Below are 25,172 nucleotides of genomic sequence, written 5' to 3'. Positions count from 1 at the left end.
TGGGGCCTCTGGAGTAGCTGAACTTTACTAGGGCTCTAGATCTGCACAGTCCCGTCTTCAGGCCTCAGGCCCCCACTGGCCAGTACCAAGAAGTCCTCGATTTTCTGTTATCTGATCCCCATAGTACATCCAACTAGGATGTGGCCCCTAGAGCATGAGCTAGTCAGGATGGCTGGCAGCACATGCTGCTGAGGTGTGGATGCTGTTCTATAGCCTCTTTCTTTACTGCAGCAATGTGACTCCTGAACACTATAATCTATGGACCACTGGAACTTGAGACCTGGCGTGGGCCCAGGGAAACAAGGATAAGTTCAGAGCATATGGAAATAGAGTCACAAGCAGGAAGTGTTAAGCAGGCTGACTTCCAAGTGGGGCTCAAGACCACTACTGTGTTATGAGAGGTACTGTTAGCCCATAAGTTCTGCCAAGCCTGGACAGCACTCTGAGGCTTCCTGTGTTCCCATATGGCCTGAGTGAGTAAGCCTCTGTCCCTGCCACTGTAGAAGGACAGTCTTACTCACCATGTCCACAGAACCTGAACGAGACCTATAGCCTCAAGAAGAGATGGCAGCATTTGGCTGCAGGAAGAGGCCTGCTGACCCCAGCAGGAAGAATATCTACTGCCCCTTATTCTGTTAGTTAGCCCCAGCTCTTGACTGGAAGAGCCCTTCTACCTTTCTCTGCTCTGCCTGGCTGGGTCTTCCAGAAAATCACATTGTCATTGTGTGGTCATGGTTTCCCTTTGGCCCTGAGCTCACTGGTGCCTCTTGAGCATGAGCACACTCCTGGGGTGACTGACTGATGGGTCCCCTTTAGTTCCTTACACCTGTCTTGTGAAATGGAAAAGGCAAATTCTCTCAGTTTGGTAGGGAAATTGCAGTTCTGAGAGGTCAGGAGGTTAGGTTTTGGAAGAACTGAAGCCAGGGGATGGGGGGTTCCCAGACCTGGATTGTACACACATCCACCCCAACCTGAACTCTGGCCCAGACCATAGGAGCATGTCTGTCAGCAGCTGTCAACATGCAGGATCTCTACTTGTAACTTTCAGATGACCTTAGGGAGCTTTGGTTTGTGTGAATTTTATCTATCAATGATTAAAACTGAAAAGATTAAAGTATTTACTAATCTATTTTAAAATAACTTAAAAACCTATTATATTTTAACATAAATACCATTTTAAGTAAAAAATAATTTTCTAAAACAAAATTTAGTGAGAAGAACCTCATTGTTTTACACTTTAACAAATCTGTTTAATTTGGGGCTTGATGAAAGGCAGCTAGACTCCCATATATGCTCCTGCATTCAGTCTGTTATGCTATCACATATGGCTTGTCCTCTAAAAAACTCTGCTGTATGTTCGTGAGAGAAAGAGGGTGAATATGACACACTATTTCCTAGTATGATAGAAATAGTTTGAATGTTGTGGACTCCTGAAAGATTCTCCGGGATCCCTGCTCAGTCACGGTGATGATTCTTTCCACTTCTCAGTGCACCCCTCAGACACACCCCTGTCCCAGCAGCTGCCTTTGCCTTCTCCCAGGTTTTGTCTGCAGGAGGTGGTCTTGTCCAGTGGGAAGGCTTTGAGCTGGATGGACTGATCAAATCCTGCCACCTCACTTACAGACTGTGTCCTTGGGCTTTGGGCAAGCTGCTTAATATTTCTCAGCCTCTCTTTTCTCCTGTATGTATAGAGGTGGATTTTCCTCCAGGTGGATATTGTCAGGTTCAGGGAGACCATGAATGGTGTGTGTCTCTCTGCACACTTCCATCCCCCAGAAGCTGGCAGGAAAGGACAGGGTAGATGGAGTTAGTCCTGCTCTACCACTAGGTTCCCCACTCCTGAATAAGGCAGTGGTTGAATAGGGGGCCTGAGCCTCAGAGGAGGGACCTGTCAAAAGGAACCTGCTTGGATGTCGTAAGAGTCATGGATTTGGAGGGCAAGTGCCTGACCCTTTTTTGCTGTCGGTTATGGGGCATTAGGCAAGGAGTAGGCACTGGCCTCTACCTCTCACCAGTCAGGCTAAGGGGTCTCGGCAGTCCTTCCATCTTTAGCAAGGTTGGGTGGACTTCCTAGGGAGACTGCTGTGGGATATGAGTTGATTGAGTCCTGCCACTTCCAGTGCCAGCTGTGGGCTGGTCTGTTTGTGAGACATGGTCTGGTGCTGACCTGTGGGAACACCCCGACTCCACACCTAACCCTCCCTTCTTCCTGCTCAAACTCCCCAGGTTTGGTCTTGGTAAGTCCTGTGTTTGCAAACTTATTTCCCTATGGTATTTGGGTGGAATGCAGAGGGAGGTTGCTGCCTCTTTTCTTTCCTTTCCCCTCCATTTGCCCAACTAGCGGGAGCTGCAAGAACCCTGACAAACCTTCTTGACTCCTGTCACCCCCAGCCCTGCTAACCCCTGCCTCACCTCCTCAGAGCAGTGCCAGTGACCTGGGTAACACGCTTCACCTTCACTCAGCATAGCCCAACCTGGTGCTTGCTCACACATCTGTGTGGGCTGAACTCAGGCCTCAAGTTCTCCATATGTTTAAGGCCCTTTCTTGTGTTTTATTTTATCTGATTTGGCTTTGTGTGGCTTTCCTTTCTTTTGTACTAATGCTTCTCTCTGATCTTATTTGCATTCAAATTACCTCGCCAGGTGGTTCACCAATCAGAGGTAAGAATGCTGTCCGTGCATCTCTCCACACCACACCTCCGCCACTGCTGTCACCTCCACTCCATCCCGTCCAGTCCGTCACCTCCCCATCCCCATCCCGACCTCTCCAGCCTCTTCATTTCCAGCTCCAGCCCCCCAAAACCACCAGCCACCACACACCTCCACTCAGTCATTCCCTCCTGTGGACTCATTCATTGCAAGTCTGAGTTGTGGAGAAAGTAGCGGAGCCCTGCCTTGGATGGCAAGCCCTGCTGCCCACTCCTTCCAGGCAGCCGCACAGAAGGGACCCAGCTGTCTCCCACAGTGAAACCCAGCTTGCCCCTAAGGCTGGCCATAAATGGAGATGCTTCCTATAGATTAGTGAGCATAGCTAAACCTCACCTTTCCCTTTGAACATCTTTTTCTTGGGGAATCTCAATTATTACTTGACTTGCCCTTTAGTGTCTTGGTCCTGTAGTCAAATAAGAATCATCCCTTAAGTTCCTTCAACCTTGCATTGACTAGAAGAAATATTCATTGCTTAAGACTTGAGATACTGGGATGACAACAGGGAAATAAACAGGCTCAGACATAACTAGGTCCCCTGACCTATCAGCTTGGAGTCTTGCCAAGCTACATTCATGTAACAGGTCCCTGCAAACTAGTGGTTAGAAAGCAGATTCTGGATTCATTGGATCTAGGTGCAAGTCTAACTCGCCACCTGTGTGATCTTTAAAAAAAATTGACCATCTCTCATTTACTCCTCTTTGAATTAGGGCCAAGGCCACGTACACACAGGTCCATCCAGATTAGAGGAGAGAATGATAATGTGAATGGCATCTTGTAAAACTGTGGCTTTTGTTTTTAATCCTGTTATTTTTCTCCCCACATTCCTCGGTGTTTGTGGGTATATCTTGGCCTTCAGAATTCAAGGCCAGGGTACTCAAGGCAGAAGTTCAGGGTAGGAAGGAAAGTTGCCTTATTGCCATCACCTGAGGACAGGACTCACTTCACCTGCATCCCTCCAGATCTCCCTATGCCCCTCAGGTTCTCCCCACACATCCACTCAGCACATTCTGACTCTGTGCACTCCCTACTGTTGGGTCTTGGTGTTGGTATCAGATTTGGGGGTTTCTGTGTTCAGGTAGTCACAGGGTCTGTGTTGGGGCTCCTGACCAGTCTTAGGCTTGTGTTAAAAGGCAGCTTCCCCCTCCCATGGGCTGGAATCCTACCCAGGCAGCACGTCCTGCCCCCAGCCTGTGTTACTAGCCACTCAGTCTCCCTTGAACCCCTGCTAAGCTGACCTTAGGGCAGCCCCCACCAGTCAGGGGCCTGGCCCTCACCTGCTTGAATGAACATTTTCTGTAACAGTGTCCATCCATCCCATAAACATGACTTGTTGGGGGTGCATCAGGGCCGTTCTTGCAGGAGATGGTATTTGGCATGTGCACTAGGCTCTGATACTCCCTGATGCCAATGGGAGGTCTGAATTCAGGACCACAGAAACAGGCCAGTCCTTTGTCCTTCATTAGTGGCACTCCCTCTCCCTCCAACTCCCAGCCCCTTGGTTGTTCATAGCCCCTCTTGCTGCCCAGGGTATAGATGAAAGAGGGATGCCTGGTCATAAAGGGGCTATAGCTTGCACCCACTGTGGTGCTCCCCTTGGGCCTGGGCTGTGAGAACATGGCTTGGAACTCTTCCTGTGGCTCCTATTATGTGGGGCCTAGCAAGTTCTGTTTGTCCTGTGTAGGTGTGATCATCAGTCACCCCAGGTTCTGGGGTGGGGGTGGGGACTGTTAGGGTCATTCTGGTTGTTCTGTGCAAGAGGTGGTTTTCTGTCAGACTGTGTCCTGTGGGGATTATTAACTATCCGTTGGACTGTCCTGTGTGGGTGTAATTGTCTGTCGGACTGTTCCAGGGAGGGGCATGTTGCTTCTGTGCCCCATGGGTTTTACTGTCACCAATAGCTTGCCCAAAGTATTCTCATAGTTTTTATAAAGTGTTGGTTACTAGGGCTGGGAGCTGGCCAAGGCAAGTGGTTTCACCCCTATTCTGGCCCTCTACCTTGACTCCCCTACCTGGACCAGCCAGGACTGGCCCGAAGCCCCAGTTCCCTCCATCCTCTGGGAAAGCTTTTTCCAGCTGTACTCCCTGCCCCCCGCCCCCCCACAGTCCTGGCTCCTGTCTGTCCGTCTGTGGCCAGAGCAGCCCCTCAGGGTGCTGGCCAGAGTGGGAGCTGCAGCCTCCATTAGCCTCCTGAATTATGCAGGAGCCGTGGTGGGTCGAAGCACTTTAGCAGGACCAGGCTGAGGAAAGGAGCCGGAATGGGTGGGGCCAGCAGCATGGGGTGAAGTGGGAGGGGAGGATGGGGGCCAGAGCAAAGGCTATTGGACAGCAGGCCCCTCAGGCAAGCCCTTTTCTTCCTGGTGGGCACCAGAGCCTCAGGTTCTTACCTGATGAGGGCATTGCATGCTTAGGAATCCCAGGTGGGCAGGTCTATAGGCCACTCTTGCACCTGGCTCCAAGTTGCCCAGCAGGCCTTGTGTTCAGAGCACTAAAGGCGTGATCACTGGTAACAGGCTCCAGACTGGCAGGAGTGTGATGGACACCTAGTGGAATTGGGAATAGGGTGCATCCCCTGCTGGAGCAGAGTTTGGCCTGCAGAGTGGGTGGGATTGTGCTCCAAAGCACAATCCTTGGTTGTAGCCTGGAGGTTAACTGGCTTTTCAGGGAGAGTTTCCTGGAAGCAGCACAGGTGCCAAAGGGTATGGCCCAGGAGAGCTGCAACATCTGGTCGACACAAACCACAGACGCTGTCAAGACTTCATGTTCCAGGTCACATTCAACTTGGCCATGGCTGACCACTCTATTTGTGTTCCTACAGGTGCCTTGCAGATTGAGAGCAGCGAAGAGTCAGACCAAGGCAAGTACGAGTGTGTGGCAACCAACTCAGCAGGCACACGCTACTCAGCCCCTGCGAACCTGTATGTGCGAGGTAAGAACTTGGCAGTGCCTGGCCTCTATCACCATGGAGCTGAGCTGCACCTGCCAGACATGCCGCCTGGAGCCCTTGGTGCAGACACTCAAGGGACTGCCATGGGCCCAGACTCTCTTTTCCTTCTCTTTTAGCAGCAGCGGCAGCGGCAGCAGCTCCCATTGGGTAGGCTCATAGTGTCTGCCACAACTTGCCTTCCTTCCCTGCAGGCCCTTGAGGAAGTGGCCCCTCTTGGGAGCATTTGTATTTCTTGTAGGTTCTTGCTGCGTGGGCCCAGAGCCCTATGGGAGTCTGGAGCATTCCAAGTGGACTTCTTGGTGTGTGTATTGTGTGTGGACTGTGTATGTGCAGGCCAGTGCAATTTGTGTGTGCCCACCTGGCCTGGCTTTCCTCCAGTCTGTCCTCCTGCCTACTGTAGCAGGGTGGGCTCTTGGACCACTCTGGATTTTGAGATAGTCAGTCTTCAAATGGACCAGGTGAGCCTGACCCTTGGGGTCTTCCTGGAGGAGGCTGCTATTCTGTATCATCAGCCAGACCCTTTGTGTAGGGGGTCAGACTGAGGCAACTGTGAGTGCCTGCAGGTACATTGCTTTGGGTGAGCACCTAGTGTGTTTGTGTGTTCCTTATTGGGATTGAGTGAATTGTGTGTTCTTCAAAGTCTAGGTACTTGAAAGAGGGGAGCTGGAGACTTGTTTTGGGGTGTCAGTTATCTGATATGCTCACAGCCTAGAGGCAACCAAAGCCAACTATCTTTCCCCTTCTTGAGAACACACTGGGTCTTGTGTGACTGGTGCCCCGGAAGGACCCCTAGAAGGCCTTCCTACCCACCACTGTCCCTTACTTAGCCCTCTTGCACAGAGGGATGTCACTAGAAGTTAAACCGTCTCTTCTCAGGGGGTTTGTAAAGGAAAGTGAGGCAACATCGCCTCAGTGAGAGCAAGTGCCCATTGCCTTCTTAGAGGCCATCTGACTGCCCCCTTTCCCCTCCCCAGTGCATGGGGCAGGGGTGACGACAGTTGGCCTATGCTATTCTTCGGGGCCATTTGATCAGACTTGTGGTGAATTCAGAGAGGCCAGAGAGAATTAGTCCATCAGTTAACAAGTACTTATTAAGGGTCTGCTATATATCAGGGCAGAGGGTAGTTTATGGAAAGGCCACATGCTGCCTGCCTATTTGGTGACCAGTCAAGCTGTGTAAGCTGTTTGTGATAGGCAAATTATGCTCCAGAGACAAGTGAAGATGCTTCATGGGAGTTGGGATGGGAGGTTGCCATCTCCCTGCTCGTTGTTAGGTGTCTCAGCTCAGCAAGGCTCAGTTGAGCTGACCTAGTGCCTGTCTTCAGGATCAGGAGCCCAAGAACCTCTCAAATGGCTGGGAGGAATGGAGCCTTCACCCCATGCTGATCCCTCTAAGAGATTAGCAGCTGGAAAGACCCTTCTCAGTGCCCAGTCTCCTCCCACTCCACCATATCATGAATGTGTGTGCTCTCAACTGTGTGCTTTTCCTAAAGACTGTAGTAGGGCTGGGATTTCAGAGGTCCCAGGCCTTAACAAGGAAAGCCCTGTCTGCATGTGGCTATGTGAGGCAGAGGAGAGGCCCAGAAGAGCCACCGTAAACAATAAGCAAGCTGTGCAGTGTGGCCCTATGGACACATTTTTGGGAATAGAACTGCAGAGGCACTACTAAAGCAGAAGGCTCAGACTGGAGAAGGATGAACTCTTCTTGTCCTTTTAGTTGGGAAGTCACTGTCTGACTCACTGTCATCCTGGTTTCCACCCTGGAAGTGAGACAGTGGTTCTCCTTGGAAATGGGCTAAGCGGGCAGCTCAGGCCCTGAGTGACTCCTTCTTAGAGCATCCCTGTTTACAGTGCCCCTGCTGTCCACATGCGGTGGGTTCAGGCAGGACCCTGACTGGCTCCTGCCGTGGCCTATACCCCCCACCGGGTGTTCTTAAATTCACCTTCCTGGCTCCAGTCCCAAGACTTTTTTTGCCAGGGAATGTGGGGGTTCCTTTAGTTTCAGCTTATTTTTCCAGGGATGCTAAAACAGCCAACCTTTCTTCTGCTGTTCCTCATGCCCCATGGGCCCTAATTAAATATAAGGACAACTCCAAATCCTCTCTTCCCAGGGTCTACCTCATATCAAGGCCCCAGCTAACCTACACCTGCCCTCCTTTGCCGAGCATAACCTGCTCAGGACAGGTTACACCTTTCTGATAAGTCTTCTGCATACTTGAAAAGTCTTGCTCCCTAAGACCCTCTCCTCTTGTTCCTGGCAAAGCCCCCTTGCCTTTCACCCCAGCTCCTCTGGGACAAGCCTGTATTGTGTTGGCCCCCAGTTCTATATTCTAAACCCTAGTTGTGGGCAGGCAGCCACGGCAGAACCCCTCTCAGTGCCAGCCTACCTCTGGCCTGTGCCCCACCTGTCCCCCAGCACAGTGGCTTCCAGGCTTTTTTCCATTGCAGACTCGTGTTACCCTCCAGAGAGGAAGGCCACCTCTGGGCTTCAACTCTGTCTAGGCATGAGCCTCTCTGTCCAGGTGGGTGTGGACTCTAGCTGCAAGGTTCCTCAACCTCAGCACTATTGACATTTTGGACTGGATAATTCATGGTTGAGGATAATTCTTGGTACCGTACATAGTTAGATATTTAGTAGCATTCGTGACCAGCGAAATACCAGTAGTCAAATCAACCTGGATAACCAAAACTCTTGCCAGACATCACCAAGTGTAACCTGAGGAGAATTGCCCCAGTTGAGCCCCCCTGTTCTGGATCAACAGTCTCATGCTGACATTGTCTCCATCAACTCTGACTCTCCGCTCCTCTGCATCCATTGAGCCCTGGGCCTTGTCTCTTCCTCAGACTTGGTTTTAATGTCTGTCTCATATTCCTCCTCTGTTCCCCAAACTCTTAGGGCTCCTACTGCCTCTCTGAGATCTTGTGGCTGCTACACTGGATGGGACAGGACGTTTAAAGCTCCCAGCATGCTGGCAGGCCTGTAGGAAGCACCTGAGAGCCAGTTGCCCTGCTGCTGTGAGGAGGCACCGGGCGGCGGCGGGGAGGGGGGGGGTGCCTCACACAGTTACATCTGACTTTATTCACAGTTGGCCGCAGTTCCACCCACAGTCTTGCAGGCCCAGGCACGCTGGGTGAACCAGCCTCTTTCTCCGTCACCATCTGACTCCCTCCTTGAGTGACTCATTCTCTCCTTCCATCCACAGTGTCTCTTTCTTCCAGTTCTCAGGCGCACAGCTGCCAGGGCCAGAGTGGGACCCCACCCTCCACAAAGCCTGGCCTACCTACACCATGTCCAACAAACTTCCCATTCTCTGCAGGGACCTGGCTGCTGGGCTGCAGCTGTCTAAGATGGACTGGAGCTGATGCCTCCTGACCTTCCTCCCCACAGACACCCAGATGTGTTCCTCACACTGGTGGGGTGCAGCATGAGGCTTTCTCAAGGCGGTGGGGTTCTAGTGGCCTAAATGCCTTGGTGGGTTTGTGGGCTGGGTGGGCCCTGACCCCAGAGCCCAGTTCACCGGGTCTGTCTGAGCCTTGGGGTGTGCAAAGCATGGGGACTGGCCCATGCTCCATTTCCACCCCTCCTGGTTCTGCCTTTGGTGTCCCTGGCACCTGCCATTGGGCCCCAGCCCTGTCCACCATGTCCTCCATGAGTCCTGAGTCTTTTGTGAGCGGCGTGGTCCGTGTGCACCTGTGTGCACGTGTGTGTGTGCGCGAGGGGGCACAGGAGTCTTGTCTCGTCTCCGTGCTGTGTGGGCAGATGAAGGTTGGCCTGTTTTTACTCTCTCTGTGTTTCTCCTTGTCTTTTTTTTATTCCCTCCTCATCCTCATCGCACTCTGCCATCAACCCAAACTCTCATCTCTCAGATCAGCGAGAAGGTTGGTCCTTTTCACTTCTTATCCATCTACAGTTCGCCCGTTGACGGGATGTTCCCGTCAGTTGGGACCAGCGGGCTTGGTCAGCTCCCTCAGACTCACTCCAGCTGTGCCTGCCCGCCAGTCGGCTCTGCTTGTCATTGGGTCGGCAGGCAGGCAGGACCAGGGATGGGTGGGTAGGTCCCCGGCCCTGCATGTTTCTGCTGCTTGAGTTCCTGATGCACCATGTATCTGCATGTTCCCTTAGCGGGCTCCTCTGCTGGAGTGGTAGGGCAGGCATGGCGCATGGCATGAAACTGTGCCATCTTTGCACTTGAGCCAGGCCAACTATCTTCCAGGTGGTTGTGGGGGAGCTGTGTTTAGAGGAAACTGTAAAGGCTGTAGTATTTGACATGTACTGGGGGTGGTGAGACTTTCTACAACCTCCTCACTTGTATACAGGCCACGTTTGCCTGTGCAAAGCCGGAACTACTGGTAGACAGAATGGGCTGTCCCTTGGAGATCTTGCAGCACCAAACAAAAGTCCCATAATGTCTGCCTTGCCCTTGAGGACCCCAAAGCCCTTCCCAAGGCTCAGTGAGGTAGACCAGGACTGGCTAGTCTGAAGCAGAGGCCAGCACATCCCTGCCTCAGGGAGCTAGCTAGGTGTCCATGGAACAGGGCAAGTGGCATCATCTTGGCTCACTGAGGAAGTCTCCTTCATTGTTGTCTTTCTTCTCTCCAGCCAGATCAATTTTAAGGTCATGCCCTCCACCCAAGCCTCCCGGCACTCTTGTGTCTGTCTGAGGGTGGAATGTAGTTAGTCCAGCTAATGGTCCTTAGCCCTTGGTACTGGATGTTCAGACCCAAGTTGCTTTCACCTAAAGTGACTGAGCAGTCAACTACAACTTAGCAAGGCCATGTGGGAGTCTAGAAATGGCCCCCAAGTTGGCCTCAGATTGGGAAGGGCCTTCTGCAGACAACCCAAGCTCTTTCCAGAGCAGTTCCTTTGGGGCTCAGTTTCAGCTCCAGTGCTGGGCTGGCAGTCATTCACATGTCACGTGGTCTTACAGGGTCGGTGGAGTCTCTCCTGTTCAGTGGGCTTTGGGGGTTCAGGGCAGAAACATAGGACAGGCTGAGTGAGCCCCAGAGAGCAGACCTAAGTCACCTGTCCCCCCGCACCATGCTCTGTGGCTTGAATTTCCTCGGTGAGGGAGAGGGAGCCAGTCAAGAGGAGGACTGCATCCTGGGCTCAGATATCAGCCCTAAGCATCCATCCATATGCACTCCCGAGCTCTGGGGCATTTCGGTTACACCATTTCGCTGACCATGCAGATCTGCCAGGGCGTTCAGAAAACAATTGTCGACAGACAGCCTAGCCTACAGCCACTCTGGCCCCCACACCCCTTCACCCACTCTCTGGGTCCTTTATCCCTTCCCTTCCCCCATCCCACTCCCCACCCTGTGGTCCCACCAAAAATAAGCATAGACACAAATATTTAATGGGAAGGAGAAATGAGTTTCTAAATATTCCGGGGGGATTTGCCGGGCTGGTAATTTGTTTGGTGCTGATAATTGCATCTTACATTTTTCCAGCTTTACTTAAAACTGTGTGCCGGGTGCGCCAGCATTTAATTACTGCTCTGCGGCAGCCACAAGGTTATTTATTAAAGAGTTATTTTATCTTGATACAGTGGATCCTGCCCCTTATCCCCTCCTTAATGTTGTGTTATTTTCATCAGAGAAATTTCCGCGAGTGAATGCAGATTGCGGGGCTGCCTCCCCCTGCGATTAGGCTGTCACTCCACTGAATGCTGATGCCTCTGGGCGCCGCACCGCCCTATTATAGGGGGTTGTCAGTGCAAATAATTAGACTTAAAAGTTACATCTGAAATATAATCCAGAAATGGCAGGGCCCTGTTTTGGAAATTGTCTATAAAATGTCAGCACTAAGGATGCACGGGGAACAGTAATAGACCAGCATTGTTGGAGCCTGAGATTAGACCCTAAGTGCATTTTTCCCAGCTCCAGTTTTTCCTTCCCTGCTGTTGCTTCTGTCAATAGACTGAGTCCAGGGTGAGTCCTGCCTCTTTGGAGGCCTTGTGCTTGTGACAGCAGGAGGAGAATGGTGGGGTTGCTGCAGTGAGGCATCAGCCTCTCCTGGCTGTTGGCACGGGGGTGGCTATCTGGGCAGGTCTAGGACCCAGGGCCCTGTTGCCACTTGGGATACCAGGAGGTTGTCTCTTGCCCCTCTTTTCCCTACCCTTACCTCTGTGGACATGCTGACCTCTCCCAACACGTGGGATGAGATGTCTGAACTCCAGGAAACTGCACTCCAGGATTCCTTGTATGTGACTAGAACCTGGTACCCCTATGAGAGTGGAGGTGGTACTCCTAGGGGCCTCTTGCTTGGTGCTAGGAATCACCTAAGGGTCACATCCAACCTCACCCTCATCTTGAAGTTTTTCCTACTACCTTCATCTAGGAGGGGGAAAATAAAAACAAAACCATTTGAAGTGTTATTTCCTTCAGGGAATCAATTTTCTGACAGTGGATGGACTTGGAGGCTTTTGAAGGAGTGGCCCAGGAGATTGACACAATGTCCAGGGCCAGTTTACAAGGTCTCCATTTGGCCTGAAGACCTCATCCTCCAGGGATTAATTGGGGGTAAAGTCCATTCAAGTGTCCGGGCTGTTTAGGTTCCGGCCCAAGGTTTATTGGCCAAGGCCCTACTTTCTTTTTTTGGAGCTTTTGGTTTCAGCATCCAAGGACCCAGTCTGGCTTCAGGATTCTACCACTGACCAGAGTCGAACTTTCAGCCATGACCTCTTCCCTGGCACAGGCTGTAGAAGCCCCACTCTCATGCCAGCTAGAGGCACCTCTTGCCAGCCTTGGCTAATCCTGAAGCTTCTCCCCATAACCTTCTGGTCCTCTTTTCAGGCCTGTCAGCCAGGGCTCTAAAGGGTGTGAGCTTTTCACAACAAAAACCTACTCTTACTACATATGTAAAGGTCGGCATGCCCCTTCAAGTGTTAGTGTTGTCTATCCCCTTGTCTATAATCAGAACGTGGCAACATGGGACCCTCCCCGCACACTAGTGCTCAAGTAGCTTCTCCTCAAACCTGTTTTCATGCCCCTCAGCAGCAGGAGATGGGACAGATACTGGCCAGGAGGACAGAGACCTGGTCAGCCTTAGCTGCTCCTCTGGGATGGACCCCTCCCTTCCTTGGCAGGCCTGGGCCTGGCCTGCACACAATCCTCCCAGTCTGTGCCTCACCTTCCAGCACCCGCCCCTGGGGCTGGCTCTGGATCCCAGGGAGTGCCTGCACCCCAGGCTGGCGACAGTACTGTCTGTCTTCTGGCCTCACCTTGTGCCAGTTGAAGGACGTGCTGAAAGGAGACTGTGTGTTGCTGTGAGGCACTTGCCAGCCACGCCCCAGACCCACCTGTTTGCCCTGAGAACTACTGTGTCTGTAACATGGTGTCGTCGTCATCAGTGTGGACTCCCAGCATTAGAACAGATGACAGAAACCAACTTATACCAAAAGCAGAACAGGGAGTCTCTTGTTGAAAAACTAAAAAAAAAAAAAAAATGGAGTAGATTTGATGTTGGACAGGGCTGGAGCCAGGTGTTCATGAACAGTTTGGTCAGGCCTTTCTCTTAGCTTTATTCTTGCTGCTGACTTCTTTGTTCTCCAGTAAATACTCCTGTGTGTTGAGAAAGGTGGTCCTGACCTCTCCAAGCTTAGCTATCCTTGTAGAGAGTGAGTCTGCTGACAATTTGTACAAATGTCCAAACACTGTTTCTTGTTAGGCAGATCTGGGCCATACACTTCGTGTGCCACAGATAGGAGCTGAGACGGCTCACCTGTGGAAAATGAGAGCGGGGCTGGGGTGGAGCTCAGTGGTAGAGGGCTTGTGTAGCACACATGAAGCCCTGGGTTTGAATCTCAGCACCGGAAACAGGAATATAATATTGCTGATTCTGGGAGAAGGAAGAACTCTGGATATCTGCAAGACACCCAGAAACTCCATGTGAGCCTGGAGACAGACTCGGCCCATGAGCTGATCATCAGGGCCTGCTCAGGGCACTGCTGGTGTTGTGGTTCTGTCTGGAGGGCTCCGATTGAGGCAGGCTATGGGAGGAGTTGAACCAGGTGCCGAGCAAGATCTTCTTGTCCCCTGGTAGAGGAACTTTGAGGAACCATGCAGAAACTTGGCAGGGGAGTGGACAATTCATGCTTTCCTGTCTGTGAAGGGCCAGTTGAGGGCAGGCAGAAAATGACATGGCAGGTGGATCAGTGAAGACTCCACTACAGTTACCCAGAGGGGAGAGAGTAGTGGCTTGGATTTGGTGGTGGCAGTTACCCTTGTATTTGGACAGAAATAAATAAATTTGAAAGATATTTTAAGCAGCAGCATTAACAGGACCTGGTGACTTGCTGAACATCTTGGTTCTGGGTTTCAGTTTTGAACCCTGTGAGGTCAGAGGTGGGATCTGGTGATCTCTGCAGTAGCTTTCAGCTCGGATTCTGTGGTCTGGGGCTGGGTGAGGTGCTCCTGATGTCGTACCCCGGGTCCTCTGCATGCCTGGGATCTCCAGAAGGATCCTCAGAGACCAGCACTCTTAAGTAGTACCCTTGAGTCCCTTAGCCTCACTGCCTGCCTTCTTCAACCCTTTGTGTAAGGGTGCCCACATAGGACACACCCAAGCCTCTGCCTACCAGCTGCACGACCTGTCTGCATGCCAAGCATGCCGTGCATGGCTTAGTCTTGTCTGCCTTCCCTCTCTCTGCATGCTCTGAATGTCTGCCAAGCTTGCGACTTCGGGGGTGGTTCCAGGATGCATCCTGGACTCAGAAGCTCAAAACAGCTTCTGGCCAGGGGAGTCCAAGGCTGGAGGTGGTGGCCAGGCACAGTCACCCTCCCCCTTGAGACCCTTGTTCACTGGCGCAGAGAGCCATCTGTTTGGCGCCTTCATCATGTTACTGCCATCGTCATGCCCATCCTGCCCGCGGACCACGTCCCTGGCCCGCCCCAGCCCCTTGCCCTGGCCTAGCCCTACTGAGAGGCAGCCCTTCTTCTTGGGTCCCAGGCTGTACCTTAAGCACAGCCAAGGCCTGGAAGGTGGTCATTCACTTCCTCTTCTCTTCCTCTTGGGCCACAGCCTAGAGATGGAGGCAGTGACTACATAGAAGGAGGCCATGTTACTCCCAGACTGACCCTCTGCCCTCCCCCAGCCATGCTCCAAGGACCCTCATCCCAGGGCCTGCATTTCTCTCACTGGTGTCCCAGCCAGTCCCCCCGGAGACACATGGGGAGGTGGGTCAGGAGCAAGCAGGGGCAGCCACTGAGGGACAGCCTGAGTCATGGCCCTGGCCAGGGCTGGACCTTGTGCTAAACCTATGTGTGACCTTGGGCAGACAAGACTTTTCTGGGCCTCGGTTTCCCAGGCTGTAAAGAGCTCTTGTGAGAGCTCTCATTAGGATATTGTGTTCCAGACGGTCCCTGAGAGCAGAGCTACCTCTAGCCCTAATGCACTGTGGGAGATGACGAGCCAGGGCCCAGTGATGGCACCCCTCCTGTTTCTGAGTGTGGGCTTGGCTCTGACAAGGGGGACTTCCTGGATGAGGGGCCCCTGCCCTTTCATCCACCCTCGTGTCCTGCCCAGCCTGTGAGTGCCTCTCTCCCTCCTCCCGCAGTGCGCCGTGTGGCTCCTCGTTTCTCCATCCCTCCTAGCAGCCAGGAGGTGATGCCAGGTGGCAGTGTGAACCTGACTTGTGTTGCGGTGGGTGCACCCATGCCTTATGTGAAGTGGATGATGGGGGCCGAAGAGCTCACCAAAGAGGATGAGATGCCTGTCGGCCGCAACGTGCTGGAGCTCAGCAGTGTTGTGCGCTCTGCCAACTATACCTGTGTGGCCATCTCCTCGCTGGGCATGATTGAAGCCACAGCCCAGGTCACAGTGAAAGGTGAGTGTAATGGATGCTCTGGTGGCTAGTGCCCTGCCCTGTTGCAGAGAACTCTAGGAGACCCTGGTGTCTGTGACAGGTGAGTATGAGCTGGCTTCTGGGGAAACATCCAGGGCTTTAGATGGCATTATCATTTCCTGAGTGCCCTAGCCATGGGGTCTTCTGGGTTCTAGGAAGTAGGAGGGATTTCTGTTATCTATAATCTGAATGAGAATAGCTAGCATGCCATGAGTACCTGGGTGGCAGGATCATGCTAGTAAGCATTTTATTTTGCTTTGTTTTTTAATTGCTCTGAGAGAGAGATGCTCTTATTATCCTAGTTTTATAAGTGAGAAAATTGAAGCACAGAGAGGCTATGTCATTTGCCTAGGGTCAAACAGGAGGAGCAGACAGCGCAGGAATGTCAGTTGTGGTGGTCTAAATCTACAGCCCACCTCCATTACCACTACATACCCTGGAATCAAACATTCCCAGCAAGAAGATTGTAGAAATGGTAGCTAAGCTGCAAGGAGTGGGTTCATTCTGCCTGGGGCATTGGGCACAGGCACATGTATGTAACATGTATATAACACTTACGTAAGGGATTCCTGCTTGGTCCGTTATTTGCTTCTTCTCTGATCCATTCTCTATTCTGTAACTTGTGGGTGTGGTTTTTTTTTGTTTGTTTTTTTTTTTTTTTTAAGTTGTTCATGGACCTTTATTTTATTTGTTTTTATGTGGTGCTGAGGATCTAACCCAGTGCCTCACACATGCAAGGCAAGCACTCTACCTCGGTACCATAACCCCAGCCCTTGAGTGTTTTTTTAAAAGATATAAACCAGTATCTTATTATCCTCCCTCTTTTGGAGTCAGGACCCTGTGCATGCTAGGCAAGTGCTTTACCACCAAGCTGTACCCCTAGCTCCATGTCGCTTGCTTTTGAAAAAAGAGAGAGAGCTTTCAGTGGCTTCCATTGCTCTCAGGATATATAGATCAGGATCCTCACTGTGGTCCCCCAGGGCCTGTTGGCTGCCAGCTTGTTAGTTCTCTCACTGGAATGTAAGCTCCATGAGAGCAAGGCTGCAAGAGCATGGCATTGTGGCTCCAGGGCAATGCTGGCCCTTGGTGGGTACCATCTATCCGTTGAAAGTGTGGACCTGGGACATATTTAAACTAGGGCATGGGGTCTATTGGGGCTAGTGGCTCCATCACTTAGGATAATCTCCCCTGCCCTCCTCCTGTCACACATACTTGCCACTGGTGTGTGCAGATGAGCTCAGAGGCAAAGCTCTGCTACCTAGTCTGGATGCTTTTCATCCACGGGCGACTTCAGAGTCCCCTTTGTCACCTCCGGGTCTGTTTGTTTGGTGAATTCGGGGGGCCTATGTGGGACTGCAGTGAGTATGAGTCTCAGGCATGACATGTTACATACTAAATGACCCCAAGCCCTGGGAGCGCTAACAGGCCTAGCTATGGTCCCTCACTAGGTGCCCTCAGAGGTCATTGTGAGCTTTTCAGGCCATTATTCGAAGTGGGATATACTCTGGGGTCCATACTAGGTGGTCTTAGATGATGCCCAAGGTTATGATTGGTTCCTGGGGATACGACCTTAGGCAGCCCTGAGTCATCTGCTTTGTCCTCAGCTTTGCCGAAGCCTCCGATTGATCTTATGGTCACAGAGACAACTGCCACCAGTGTCACCCTGACCTGGGACTCTGGGAACTCAGAGCCTGTATCATACTACGGCATCCAGTACCGTGCCACTGGCACAGAAGGCCCCTTCCAGGAAGTGGATGGTGTAGCCACCACCCGCTACAGCATTGGTGGCCTCAGCCCTTTCTCAGAATATGCCTTTCGTGTGTTGGCGGTGAACAGCATCGGGCGAGGGCCACCGAGTGAGGCCGTGCGGGCACGCACGGGTGAGCAGGCACCCTCCAGTCCTCCGCGTCGCGTGCAGGCCCGCATGCTGAGCGCCAGCACCATGCTGGTGCAGTGGGAGCCACCTGAGGAGCCAAACGGCCTGGTGCGCGGATACCGTGTCTATTATACTCCAGACTCCCGTCGCCCCTTGAGTGCCTGGCACAAGCACAACACTGATGCAGGGCTCCTCACCACTGTGGGCAGCCTGCTGCCTGGCATCACCTACAGCCTGCGTGTGCTCGCCTTTACTGCCGTGGGTGATGGCCCACCCAGCCCCACCATCCAGGTCAAGACGCAGCAGGGAGGTAGGTTGGAGTGTCTGCTGACTGGACAGCCCACTGCAGAGGTGGGTTGAGCTGGGACTGTGACAGGCTGTGCGGCTGGGAGTGGGTAAAGGTGCCATATTCCATAGATATGTGGTCACTTGGGATGCAGGATAAGAGTGTGAGAGTGAAGCTTGCTTTCATGGGCGCCCCTGCTGTTGGGGGTGTGGCGAGGCTGACAGTGCCTGGGGTGGGGTGTTGCAGTGCCTGCACAGCCCGCGGACTTCCAGGCTGAGGCTGAGTCGGACACCAGGATCCAGCTTTCATGGCTGCTGCCCCCGCAGGAGCGGATCATCAAATATGAGCTGGTATACTGGGCAGCAGAGAATGAAGGCCAGCAGGTGAGCCACAAGGCTGGGAAGGGCACAGGGTGGAGGGGGCTCCTCCTGGTCAGGGAGTCTAATTGGCTCACCCAGGCCAGATTTTTTGGGTTCTGTGGCTCACATGGGCATATCCTCTAGGGTTTCTCCTTGGAGTTTTGACTCACACTGCCTGTGTGGTTCTGTAGGCTTTGCCACCCCTGTGCTTCAAGTCTGCCATTGGATCTCCTAGGCTCTGTGACTCAAGTGACCTTGACACAGCTCAGACGTTTCCTTGGGGTCCCGTGGCCCATGTCTGTGAGCTACTGGTGGCATGGGCCAGCCATGCTTTTCTTGTAGGGTCCACGTGACCTGTGTGGAGCCAGTCCTGAAGCCACAGTGTGTCCCCGGGTGCAGGTTGCAGCTTGCCTGGGGAGTAGCATCTGGCCTTGGAGGTCAGAACAGTCAGTGAGTGCTCCCTGCTCTTCCAGCACAAGGTGACCTTCGACCCCACCTCCTCCTACACTTTAGAGGACCTGAAGCCTGACACGCTGTACCGCTTCCAGCTGGCTGCCCGCTCAGATGTGGGTGTGGGCGTCTTCACCCCCACCATAGAGGCCCGCACAGCGCAGTCCAGTAAGTGTCTTCTGAGACTACTGCCTGTCACCTCTTGCTGGGGGGCACACAACACACATACCCTTCCCTCTTGATCAGGTGGGTGGTCTACTCTGATGGGTCTTGCACATAACTCTGGTCTGGGCTCTTAAGTCTGGACCCCAAGAATGAGACAGGTAAGTGCCCCTAGTCTGTATCCAGGTGGTGGCTGTTCCCCCTGCTCCCTGCCCAGCCTTTTGACCCTCACCTGCCCCTGTACCCCCTCACCCAACACAGGTAAGTTCTATGTCTGTGACTCACTTCCATCCTCCATCCCGCTCACACTGGGTCACACTAGTGACTTGGTGGGCCAACCATGTCCCAGACTTGTTTTGGTGGCTGTCTTCCCTCCCTATGTCCCCACATCTCATCCACCCTATCCCCTTCCTCATAACCTCACCATGAGAGTTACCATGAGCTGTATAATACCTCTGAGCCTACTGCACTTGGGGACAGGTCTATGACAATGTGTTTTAGAGACAGAATGTGCCCCATATCTGTGTGTGGGACCACAACATTCACATGACAACTGATTAGCATTGTATTTTACTGTATTCTGCCTGTGTGAGACTCTGACAGTGTGACTGCATGTGAGATACCACCTGACCATCTGGCTGTGCAGCCCCTTTATGCATGTCATTGTATCCTGGGTGTGGCTCCCTGTGACTCCGTGGTGACCCTGTGACCAGGTCTGAGGTCTCTAGAGCTCTCTAGATGACAGACTGAGAGAGCGTGTGTATAACTCTATCTATGATCACCCAACAAGAATGGGCCACTGTGTCAAGGCTTTCTATTTGATAAGATGGTAGTGGGTGTGACTAGCTGGGCACCATGGGACTTAGTGACCACATGTAATGACCATAAATATGCAGTATCTGTGAAGTCTTTATGATGTGGGACTGTGCATTACAACCAGTGGTGTCCAGAGGCTGACTGTGACCTTGTGTTCGTGGATTCATTCTAGAAGCATCTAAGTGCTGCTGGGGGCCAGGCCCCATACATAGTGCAGGCAAAGGTGGGAGCCAACTGGGGAGCAGGAGTAGTGAGCATGGCAGCCGACAGGCTGATAATCAAGGGTGAGCAGGAGACCATTGTAGCCAGAGTGGCTGCTAGAGCCATAGCAGTCCAGCCCTAGGGACAGAGGACTGGCTCTGGCTCTGTGAGAATGGACAAGACAGATTGAGATGAAGCAGAAGACCACTTAGGAGGTTTTGCAGTAGTCTAGGCAGAAGGTAAAGGGGCTCAGATGAGGTGGTGTGGCAGATTAGAGAGATCTCTGGGGTGTCAGCTGGCCCGGATTTGATAATGGATAACATGATGGGGGGTTGAGGGAAAGGGAAGCAGAGGTTCATCTTATTACTGGTTTGTGAGTCCTATAAGAAGAGTGCCACCACCAGAATAGCAAATGGACAGAGCAGGTTTGAAGAGTATGTCGGTTTGAGACATCCAAGTTCAAGATGCCACATGCTAGCCAAGTTGGGGTACATGGCTGGTCCTGGGATGGAAGAGGACCTGAAAGACAGAAGTGGGAGGAAATCTAGAGAGAAGTGGTTTGGAGGTTGCAAGAAAAAGAAGTTTCAAGCGGTAAACCAGAGGCTGCTATGGAGTGGCCAGGAAAAGGAACGCAGGCCTTCTTGCTGGATCTGGTGGTGTGAAAGAGTAGGCCTGGATGAAAGTTGTGGCATTGTGAGGACTGTGTGGGAGGTGAGGAAGTAGGACAGCAAGCTCAGATGCTGTCAAGAAGCTCAGCAATGAGGGGGACCGTGGTAGACACAGGAGGCTGTGGCATTGAGGATGATGTTTTCTTTTAAGATGGGAAAATTTCAAGCATATTTAAATATTATTGGGAGAGAATCAATAGAACAAAATAGGAAGCTTAGTAAAAGAAGGGTAACTGGTGGAGTCTCAGGAGATGGAGGGAAAGTAAGGGCAGACATGGGTGATGGGAGACCATGGCCTCAGTGTGGCATGAAAAAAATAGGTGCAAATGCACATAGGTGGGTGGCTCTGGTAGCAAGAAATGACAGGAGCTGCTAGTGGAAGGCATGGTCACATGCTGGTAGGCAAAGGGGGCTAAAGGTTTGGGGTGTGTGGAGAACGTTGATTGGGTCCCATGCCAAGTAGCAGAGTGAGCCTGTAGAGAACAGACACCAGCAAGCAGCACAGAGGTCCTCAGGGAGACCACTAGGGACGGGCTCCTGGGCAGCAGCCTCCATGGAGAGATGGCTTTTTTGTTTGTTTTATCTGCTCTGGTGCTGTCTCAGAGAAGGCAAAAAGTTGTACTCTTACAGCTTGGTGTGGGCCAGGTGGAGATGGAAAGATGAGGAAGTGAGAGTTTGGGATATTGGTGAGAGTGGTGAGCTGGTGACCTTGGAGTTGAAGCTGGATAATAAGGGCAGCAAGGATGGCAGTGGATGGATGGTGGTCTGAGGGCTGAAGAGTCATAGTGCTGGGGGCCTGGGGACAGCTAAGCTGGAACAAGAGGTGGGGTCTGCAGGGGAAGATAGAAGTTTTGGAGGTAGGGTCCTTTCCAGCAGTGGCCGTGTACAAGGCAGGGCCACAGCCATGCAGGGGAGAGGAAAGCCCTAGAGATAAGGGGCTCTGGAGCCAGTGAGTCAAGGAGCTGCTAAAGTCACCCAGACACAGGGGTGGTGACAGAACTTGAGATGGAGAAGAAGCCCCTGCATTGGCAGCAGTTTCCTCAGTGGACATATGAGTCTGGAAATGTAACTGGGCATGTCAGGGACACTTCTGCCTCCTGAACCCCAAGGAACCTGTTGGGTGACAGCACCTCCATTAGGTACTTTTTCTCTAAACCCCAGGGGCTACTGGCCTTCTGCAAGACAGGAGCTGTATTATCTGTATTCTGATGCACACTGTGCCTGTGTTGTGCAGACAGCATATGTATGGGACAGGACGCTGTTAGAACTCCATATGCATGTGTGAGACACTGTGTGAGTGAGACAGGAGAGAGCCCATACATAGTTCAAAGAGAGTCAGGCTGTCCTCTTGACCATGTGGCAGCCTGTCTAGAGGGACCCCCATGATGACCCTTTCAGCACTTGAGAGCCTGTCAGGGTGAGTCTCCTGTCCACTATGACTTGGTCACCATGCCTGTGATTCCCCACCCTCCATCTGCCTGCTTTCCCCCCATTTGTCTTCCCCAGCCCCCTCCGCCCCTCCCCAGAAGGTGACATGTGTGAGCACGGGTTCCACCACGGTCCGGGTAAGTTGGGTCCCACCGCCAGCGAACAGCCGCAACGGCATTATCACGCAGTACTCCGTGGCTTATGAGGCGGTGGACGGCGAGGACCGCGGGCGACATGTGGTGGATGGCATCAGCCGTGAGCATTTCAGCTGGGACCTGGTGGGCCTGGAGAAGTGGACGGAGTACCGGGTGTGGGTGCGGGCACACACAGATGTGGGCCCTGGCCCGGAGAGCAGCCCGGTGCTGGTGCGCACCGACGAGGACGGTAGGTGGTGGTGGCAGGAGGAAGGGCGGGGGAGGGGAGGCACACTGCCTCAGACACTACCCACCAAGCACCCAGGGCCTTTCCTTTTCAAGCCCCTGCAGACTCTTGTCTCCTGGTACAAACTTTGTGGCCCACACTGGGGAGATGTAGCTGATGAGACAACCCATGCCTAAGTCCGAGGTGTGGGCTTTCCCCAGGGCAGCTGAAGTCTTTAAAAGACTATGGTAGGAGAAGCAGCCCCACCTAAGATTCAAGAGGTCAAAACTAGGAAGATTGCTGCAAAAGATTCTCAAAGTAGAGTCAGCGTAACTCAAGCTTGGCTGGACATTGGCATAATGTGGAGTACCAGGAAGAGTTGGTACAGGTCCTGCTGACTTTGAGATAGCTGAAGGCCTGGTGCCTCACCTCCACCTATTCCATCACATCTTCTCTCCTTCCAAATGAGGTAGCCCTGCCAGAGGGGTTGGCCGGGCCGGTTATGGGCTCCTCCCTGTGGCAGGGAGTGGATTCTTCACCAGGATAGACGTCCTAGGGAAATGACATTAGGTCTTTTCCTGGGAGAGAGGGTGCAGAGGCAAGGCCCTGGAGTTTGCTGTGCCCACCTGAGCCAAGATCAATACAACCAGGTCTGACTTCCTTTTCTACTTGGCCCCCAGTGCCCAGTGGGCCACCAAGGAAGGTGGAGGTGGAGCCGCTGAACTCCACTGCCGTGCATGTCTCCTGGAAGCTGCCTATCCCCAGCAAGCAGCATGGCCAGATTCGAGGCTACCAGGTCACCTATGTGCGACTAGAGAATGGCGAGCCCCGAGGTCCACCCATCATCCAAGATGTCATGCTGTCTGAGGCCCAGGTGCGCCATTGTGTGGTGGTGGGTGGAAGGGTGAACAGCGACCAGCATACACTGCTTTCCATTTGGAGCCCAGATGTGCTTCCCACCCCTGCCTGTCCTCAGGGGTGCTATGTCTGCCTTTTCTGGTCATGACACCAGAAATATACTGCTGCAGCAGGGGTGAGGGCACTGGCACTGGGAGGTGAGGGCCAGATTCCACCTTCTCTCTCTGTCTTAGGGCTGCCCAGACTGTGCCAACCTAAGTCCTGGTAGGAGTCTCAGTGGTTTAGCCACAGCCCTCACAGTGAGGGGCTCCGTCTCCACAGACCCCAGACCTTTATGGTTTGCAGGAAGCAAATGCAGTGTGGTGGTTGGACTGGACAGTGTGGTGGTTGGACTGGACCTTGCAGATTCAATTTCCTTCCAGGTGGTGCTGTACAAGGTATCCACTCTGCCACAGCCAGAGGTAGATAGTGGCTTTTGAGGCTGTGTTATTCCTACCCCCTTTGGCCATAGGCCAGTGGCCAATGCCAATCTGAATGGCCAAGTTGAGTGTAACGGTGCTCCTGACCCCCCATGAGGAAGACCCAGACCCTGATGTTTCTCTCAGGGGCAAGGCCTGCCAGTTAACCTGCCTCACACTAACCTATGTGAGTGTTCTCTTGAGAGTGATGGTGATGGTTCCGCCCATGAGCTTGGGGTGAGGTCCCTGGGGTATTCTGAGCACTAGTTTGCTATTATGATGAAGAATATTCAACACCAAGAAGCTATGTGAGTAGCCAGAATTACCAAGCAAGTGGGTAGCTGAACTTGAATAAAAAGCCAAGTCTCTGGAGTGCTGGAAAAAGACTGCAATTATCCTGACATAGTGGCACATGCCTGTAATCCCAGCAGCTTGGGAGGCTGAGGCAGGAAGATCCCAAGTTCAAAGCCAGCCTCAGCAACTTAGTGAGGCCCTAAGCTCCTTAGTGAGACCCTGTCTCAAAATTACAAAAATTAAAAGGGCTGGGGATGTGGCCCAGGGTTTAATCCCTGGTAGGAAAAACAAAAAAGGGTTATAATACCTGGTATGGTCTGCTGTCAAGATGTTTCCATCCAGAATCGGGACCTGGGCCAGTGCTAAGCCAGACCTAGCAGGAGGAGCTTGGAGTCCCTCCCTGTGCAGCTTCTCACCTCTCCCTGGGATTACAGCAGGGATATGAGCATATACTCCATGCTCTGTGGGTTTCACTGAAGTGTAGGCTCACCCACTACAACCTCCAGTTGGGCTCATCCCTCGGAGGCAAAATTCCTTTCTACCCTGAGGGTCCTTTCCTCCTCTTAGCATGTCCCATGCTGAGGGACCAAAGGGGTGGAGGGTGGGGTGTGTGTACCCCCTGCATTCCTAGGGCAGGTTAAGGGCTCCTCAGGAAGCCTCAGCAGACACACCCACCTAGAAACATCCCAGGAATGGTCTCCCTCAAGCCCCTCCCATCCTAGAGGGCCACCATCACAGCTGGGGCCAGCACTGCAACTGAAGCCAGTAGGGTTTCAGAGCAGTCATTTAGGGTGCCCCCTTCTGGTCCCAAGCTGTTTGGAAGGGAGCTGGGCCAGAAGATCAGGAGCATATCCTCTTAACCGTATGTCCTTGATGGGGAGTACACCCCAGCAAGGGAGACCACTCAAGACAGGTCCTGCCCTTGCCACCCCCGGGTGTGGTCATTTTGCTCCAAGCCAGTAGGAGAGCAGATGGGTCCTGGTCCGCAGCCTGGCCACAGGACCCAGCTGTTCTTTCCGTTTCCCTGTCAAGGACACAGCAGCCTGTTCTTCTCTACCCAGCAGCACCATCTGCTCAGCCCAGGGCCCCCATCAGAACAGAAAGAACGTTTGATACATGTGCCCCTGACCCCTGAGTGTACAGCCAGCTCTGTCTCCTGTGTTGATTCTGTGTCAGGCTTGTTGCTATTTTGGTTTTTGTTGTTGTTTTTTTGTTTGTTTGTTTCTTCTTCTTCTGGGGATTAAGCCCAGAGCCTTACAAATGCTAGCCTAGTGCTCTACCACTGAACTGCAGTCCCCAGCCCCAGGCTTGTTGCTATTTCTGATGGTTTCTGACTCCATCTCATTGTCTTCTTTTGTCCCTTTTTCATGGTTTCTGTCCTCACTGTTCTGGTTTTTCCAGCTCAGCCTCTTCCCTCTCCTCTCTCTCTCTCTCCTCCTGCCACTTCTCTGTTCCCTG

At 52.7% G+C, this 25,172-nt stretch overlaps 1 protein-coding gene across 1 annotated transcript in view; it reads left to right on the top strand.

Annotated features, from left to right (window-relative positions):
• Ptprf (protein tyrosine phosphatase receptor type F) overlaps positions 1–25,172 on the top strand; it is an 83,136-nt gene that overhangs the window by 36,680 nt on the left and 21,284 nt on the right. The window contains exons 7-13 of the mRNA XM_076860603.1: positions 5,525–5,635; positions 15,211–15,480; positions 17,103–17,684; positions 17,907–18,043; positions 18,493–18,637; positions 21,823–22,128; positions 22,785–22,978. Coding sequence (XP_076716718.1) covers positions 5,525–5,635; positions 15,211–15,480; positions 17,103–17,684; positions 17,907–18,043; positions 18,493–18,637; positions 21,823–22,128; positions 22,785–22,978 — 1,745 coding nt within the window. The remainder of the gene's footprint in view (positions 1–5,524; positions 5,636–15,210; positions 15,481–17,102; positions 17,685–17,906; positions 18,044–18,492; positions 18,638–21,822; positions 22,129–22,784; positions 22,979–25,172) is intronic.

Source organism: Callospermophilus lateralis, chromosome 7 (genome assembly GCF_048772815.1).
Source record: "Callospermophilus lateralis isolate mCalLat2 chromosome 7, mCalLat2.hap1, whole genome shotgun sequence".
Lineage (NCBI taxonomy): Eukaryota > Metazoa > Chordata > Mammalia > Rodentia > Sciuridae > Callospermophilus > Callospermophilus lateralis.
Note: the sequence above shows the minus strand (reverse complement) of the source record. Positions and strands in the feature narration are given on the sequence as shown.